Raw genomic sequence first — 6,091 nt, 5'->3', positions numbered from 1 at the left:
CTTAAATGGCATAGGGCCCAGTCACAACTACTACTGTAAAGACTACGTCCAAAATGACGCCCTATTCCCTATTCAGTGCACTACTTTTGACCAGGGTCCATAGGACGCTGGTCAAAAGTAGTGCACTATATAGGGAATAGGGTATCATTTGGGGGACACAGCCTAAGACTGCCCCACTGACAGTAGACACACATTATGCCTGGTTAGTAAACTATAAAACACCACAATCTGGTTTTAACTCTTTTGAGACATTCACACAAATACCGTTTGTCACTGACTGACTTTCTCTTCTCTATTCCTATCAGTCTCCCACTTCCTCCCCTCTCTTTCACCGCCAACACGAGGCTTGTATACCGTGCTGCCTGGTGTCGGACACACACAAGGCTTCGTGGACAGGCCATCAGTAAAGATAGTCTGATTGTTGTAGTGGGTCTAATGATGGGCTCAGTGTTAGCTAGAGAGCTCTTGCATACTGAATGAATGGTTCTAGTATCTGAAACGTGTCCCCCGAACACTAGAACAAACGGAACATTCCGTTCCTAACAGACCTTTTATTTTAAATGTTAGGTAACCCTGGTTCAGCCTCACTCTGTTGTTCTGTTGTCTGCGTTCCTTTCTCTGTTCCAAATACAGAGTTTGTCCAAGCTTCACCATCAGATCCATTCCTACTCTCTGCAGAGTCTAGGACTAAGTTTGTCTTCCGCCCCCCAAATCAAAATGTATTTAACCCCAATACTAAAACAATAAATGGCACAAAGAAACAAAACCCCCACAGCCCACCTTCCCCCGTCCCCCCTTCCCAGTGTACCTTTGCCTTTTGTACCCACAGAGCCAGTAAAGCACTTCAATGTAGCAGAAATCAACAGCATTTCCGTTACTCCATCATGTCAAAAACGGTTAAAAAAAAAGCAAAATAAATAATGGAAGGCACTAGAAACTCTAGCAGAGCTCTCACTGGAGTACTGGGGGGGGCGAAAGGAGACGGAAAAGACCAAGGGTGAGTCCTACATTGCACCATATCCCCTATATAGTGCACTACTTTTGACCAGAGCCCCATGGGCCCTGATCGAGGTCTTATCGGCTCCTGGTGAAAGGTTGAACACCATGTAGGGGATAGGGTGTTATTTGGCACTCAACCCCAAGTTACTATTCAAGTACGTTAATTGAGTCCATTTAACATTCACATTTATCTAATATAAAGAAAGTACAAAGAGAAGAAAGGTTAAAGTGACCTCGATAAGTACTGGATAAGGAAAATAGCTGTCTTTTACTTTGTATTTTTGTTCAGCCTAAGTATTACCAATCCACCATAATGTTTCCTAACTGTCTTTTACTTTGTATTTTTGTTCAGCCTAAGTATTACCAATCCACCATAATGTTTCCTCCAACTGTCTTTTACTTTTTTGTATTTTTCCACCATAATGTTTCCTCCAACTGCCTTTTACTTTGTATTTTTGTTCAGCCTAAGTATTACCAATCCACCATAATGTTTCCTCCAACTGTCTTTTACTTTGTATTTTTCTAGCTTTTTTCTTCTTAAACTCATGTTGTCCAACAACATTTATAATAATCACAGTGTTTGAACATCAGAAACTGATGGGTAAATACAGGTCCATACAGAACACTTGTCTTTTTTCTTTTCTTTTTTCTTTTTTTAAATAGAATAATAATGTACATTTTTGTTTTCAATCACACTATTGAAAAGACTCAGAAGTAGAGAGATCGAGGCCCCTAAACGCTGTCAACATCATGATTATAAAAGGCTTTATGTTACTAATAGATCATAGGTTTGAAAGCTTCACAAGCCCTTAGGACAGACAGCGTTGTGTTGCTGGAGATCCAAGGCATTACTTTTCATCCATCATACCATCCACCATCCCCAGCCCACGTCCAGTCCTCTCCTTGCCCCACCATCCACCCTACCTCCAGACCCAGCCCACGTCCAGTCCTCTCCTTGCCCCACCATTGCCAGACCCAGCCATCCACCCCACCCTACCTCCAGACCCAGCCCACGTCCAGTCCTCTCCTTGCCCCACCATCCACCCTACCTCCAGACCCAGCCCATCCCTCTCCTTGCCCCACCATCCACCCTACCTCCAGACCCAGCCCACGTCCAGTCCTCTCCTTGCCCCACCATCCACCCTACCTCCAGACCCAGCCCATGTCCAGTCCTCTCCTTGCCCCACCATCCACCCTACCTCCAAGCCCAGCCCACGTCCAGTCCTCTCCTTGCCCCACCGAGACCTGTCCTTCTCTGGGTCCACACAGGACCAACACCAACCTACCTCACAACCGTGAAAACAATATCATGTGTGACACAGAGAGCCAACAGGACATACCTCCTTCCATTCGCCCTGCATTCCCTCTCAGAGCTAAACCACCTGTGAAAAAGAAGACTATTGAGTTGAGTCTGAGAGAATCTACTTCAGTCAACAACTCCTGTCTGAGAGAATCTACTTCAGTCAACAACTCCTGTCTGAGAGAATCTACTTCAGTCCTGTCTGTGTTAGTTCAGGGGGGCTCTCTCATTAGGGATATGTAGATGGGAACTACCAGCCAGCTTGTACAGACTTTATGCTTCAGGATGGGGATCTCATCAGCCCCCCAGATACAGCACATTTTAAAATGGAGTAACTATAAGCCTGAAGTTAAGACTGGGATAGATGGGTCTCACACACAGTACTCCCCTCCAATCATGCAAAGAGACGGTTAGCATGGAGAGGGGAGTTGTAGTTTCTTTAAAGGCCCTATACTGGGAGATGTAGTTTCTTTAAAGGCCCTATACTGAGAGAGAGTTCCTGGATAGGAGGGTCAACCCTAGCGTTAACCCTTTCATCATGCTACAGAAGAGTCTCCTCAGTTCAATGGGGACAGAGGAAAAAAATTAAAACACTAATAAACATGGACTCATCATAATCCCAAACTCTTAAAAAATCATAAAAAAAAGACATTCTGAATCTGGTCATGGATGGTTTTGTTTTCCTAATGAAGGTCACTTTATGTGTTATTATTATATTTAGGAGGAGGTTTCTATTACTGTGTTCTTATTGCATCCCATGGCAACAGGAGGGGTAGAGTAGGGTATGAACCCCCAGGCCTTTTCTACTGACTCTCCACTTACACACACCAATGAACATCCTAAATGATATATAGGAATAGCAGTACATGTGGTTCCGGATGTCAACACTGCCTGACCAGCTACATACATGGCACCAGTCCCACACCTCAGCCTCACAAGCTCATTCCTTGACCCCATAACCTTCCTCACATCTCCTCAACATGCTACTGGAGCTGTATAGTACTGTACAGTCACTTAAAGCTCTGTTCTGGAGGTCAGTTACCAACAGGAGGAGCTGTATAGTACTGTACAGTCACTTAAAGCTCTGTTCTGGAGGTCAGTTACCAACAGGAGGAGCTGTATAGTACTGTACAGTCACTTAAAGCTCTGTTCTGGAGGTCAGTTACCAACAGGAGGAGCTGTATAGTACTGTACAGTCACTTAAAGCTCTGTTCTGGAGGTCAGTTACCAACAGGAGGAGCTGTATAGTACTGTACAGTCACTTAAAGCTCTGTTCTGGAGGTCAGTTACCAGCAGGAGGAGCTGAACAGGCAGGGGGGGCTCAGATAGGTGAGAGGAGAAAGGGGGTTAGCTATGTACTGCAGCTCCCCAACGATAAGTACACCACCGCCCCCTTGGTCTGTTACTATGCTCCATCCCTCCTCTCTGAGATCAGTACAAGGCTCTGGTCTCTACTATAGAGTACATGTAAAAGCCAGTCACAGTGAAGGAACAAAGCCCATCACCACACACACACACACACACACACATTTTACAATAGTAATTGTCACATTAACCCTCTTTGGCCACATAACATTGCACTCGTGTCCATTGGTATTCCTTGTCGCGTTTTGCGTCTTTCTTCGACCCCCAAGGCCCACAGTTGACCTCGGGGTGGGGGGGGGAGAGGGGAAGTGTGTCCCTCTCCTGTTATCCTTCAGGGAAACAGAAGAGGGCAGAGTGGTGCACCATTTCACACAGCAGCTGACTCTTCTCTCTCCTGCTCCTCCTCTTCGTCACAGCCAGCTCATTCACATTCAATACAGTCCCACCAACCATGATGTCGCTTGTAACACACAAGCCACTCTCCCCCTTGTAACACAGACACCCTACTCTCCTCATGTCTCTCTCCCTCAGTCTGTCAGTCTCTCAGCCCGGCATGGCTAACATCCCCTCATGGCCACTACGTGGTCCTCAGGTTGGGGCCTCCAGGGTTGCTGACGGATTTCTGCAAAGTGCTGATGTGATGGAAGCCCTGCAGGGAGCCCTGCCCCCCAGTGGCAGAGGAGGGGTACTGCGAGGAGGAGGCAACCAGGGGCTGAGAGGAGGCTAACATACCGGCCTGACCCTGTCCCGGCCCTGTGGACCCCGTGGATCCCACCCACTGGGCGCTGCTGTAAGGTGCAGTGGAGGAGGGGTAGCATGCCCCGACCCCGCCGTACTGGGGAGGGGGACACAAGGAGCCCTTGCGGCCTCCCAGAGAGGTAGCGGGGGTGGAAGAGGCGTTGCTGGGGCACAGCTGACTCGGGGCGGAGAACTTACGGCCCTTGTTGGTGGACGGGGTCACCTGGAGAGGGAGAAGAGACACCAGGGTGAGATACTGCATGGCTGCTCTCCAATATCCATACTAGCATAGCACTTACATTACGTGGCCAGAGCTATCTCAGCTATGCTACGTGGAGGTTGGACCAGGAGCCATATCAACAACTCATGTTCCAGCTTACAAACACCATAACATTCCCGTCCCCATAACATTCCCATAACATTCCCGCCCCCATAACATTCCCGTCCCCATAACATTCCCGTCCCCATAACATTCCCATAACATTCCCATCCCCATAACATTGCCATAACATTCATAACATTCCCATCCCCATAACATTCCCATAACATTCCCACCCCCATAACATTCATAACATTCCCGTCCCCATAACATTCCCATAACATTCCATAACATTCCCCATAACATTCCCAAACATTCCTGTCCCCATAACATTCCCATAACATTCCTGTCCCCATAACATTCCCATAACATTCATAACATTCCCGTACCCATAACATTCCCATAATAACATTCCCATAACATTCCCGTCCCCATAACATTCCCGTCCCCATAACATTCCCGTCCCCATAACATTCCCGTCCATTCCCATCCCCATAACATTCCTGTCCCCATAACATTCCCATAACATTCCCGTCCCCATAACATTCCCATAACATCCCCATAACATTCCCGTCCCCATAACATTCCCATAACCATAACATTCACTTCCAGTAATCTATATTTCAAATAAGCAACACAATCAAACATTGACTATATTGGTAAGGATTGAGCATCCCATTATTTTGATGAATAAGTCTGTCTTTACTCACCTGGTAGCTGTGACCCTGTGAGGGTTGCTGTTGCTGTTTGGAGCGACTCTTGCCCTGGGACAGACTGATGGCGTCGCGGGCCCAGTTGTCAACCAGCTTGTGCAGGTCGTCGGTGAACGTGCCTTTCCGGCCCTGTTGAGGGGGGTTGGGAGAAGGCTGGCCCTGGTTCTGACCCCTGAACCCTGGTCTCCTGGACCCTGGCCTCCTGGACCACTCACTGTGTTGGTGCTGCTGGTCCCTGGAGAGACGGAGAGAGAGAGGGGGAGAGAGAGACAGAGAGGAGGGTTATGGGATATGTAGAGTAGGTAGTTTGGTGTCAGTGTGTTTGCGTTGGTTAATGACATACTCTAGCTATGTCAACGTAACAGGACAGGATCCTATGACATTATGATCAACTCTGAGGCATGCATTTCCTCCATCCTGATGAACTGGGCCAACATTTAGCAGGATGAAAATATCTCATCTAATCTGACAAATGTGTTCTGCATATGAACAGCAGAGGGAGCTGTAACACGAGTCTAGTCCATCACCCTGAGTGAACCAGAACATTCTCCATTTTAAAAACACACTCACTGTCTGCAGATAAAATGTTCAATATATCAACAATGACAAGCTTAGACTTACAGCTAAAATGACCCATCTCTCACAAGATCCATGTTG

The 6,091-nt window shown here is 47.2% G+C and overlaps 1 protein-coding gene across 1 annotated transcript; it reads right to left on the bottom strand.

Moving 5' to 3' along the window:
* Nucleotides 1-2,073: 2,073 nt before the first annotated feature.
* On the bottom strand, nucleotides 2,074-5,669 carry LOC121842777 (serine/threonine-protein kinase WNK1-like; the record flags this gene model as incomplete). Its single annotated transcript, XM_042312522.1, has 2 exons — nucleotides 2,074-4,625; nucleotides 5,432-5,669. Coding segments are annotated over 2 exons (622 nt in total), but the record flags the coding sequence as incomplete, so codon positions are not given.
* Nucleotides 5,670-6,091: the final 422 nt, after the last annotated feature.

Source organism: Oncorhynchus tshawytscha, unplaced genomic scaffold (genome assembly GCF_018296145.1).
Source record: "Oncorhynchus tshawytscha isolate Ot180627B unplaced genomic scaffold, Otsh_v2.0 Un_contig_2774_pilon_pilon, whole genome shotgun sequence".
In the NCBI taxonomy this organism is placed as follows: domain Eukaryota; kingdom Metazoa; phylum Chordata; class Actinopteri; order Salmoniformes; family Salmonidae; genus Oncorhynchus; species Oncorhynchus tshawytscha.
This window is presented reverse-complemented; position numbering and strand designations above follow the sequence as displayed.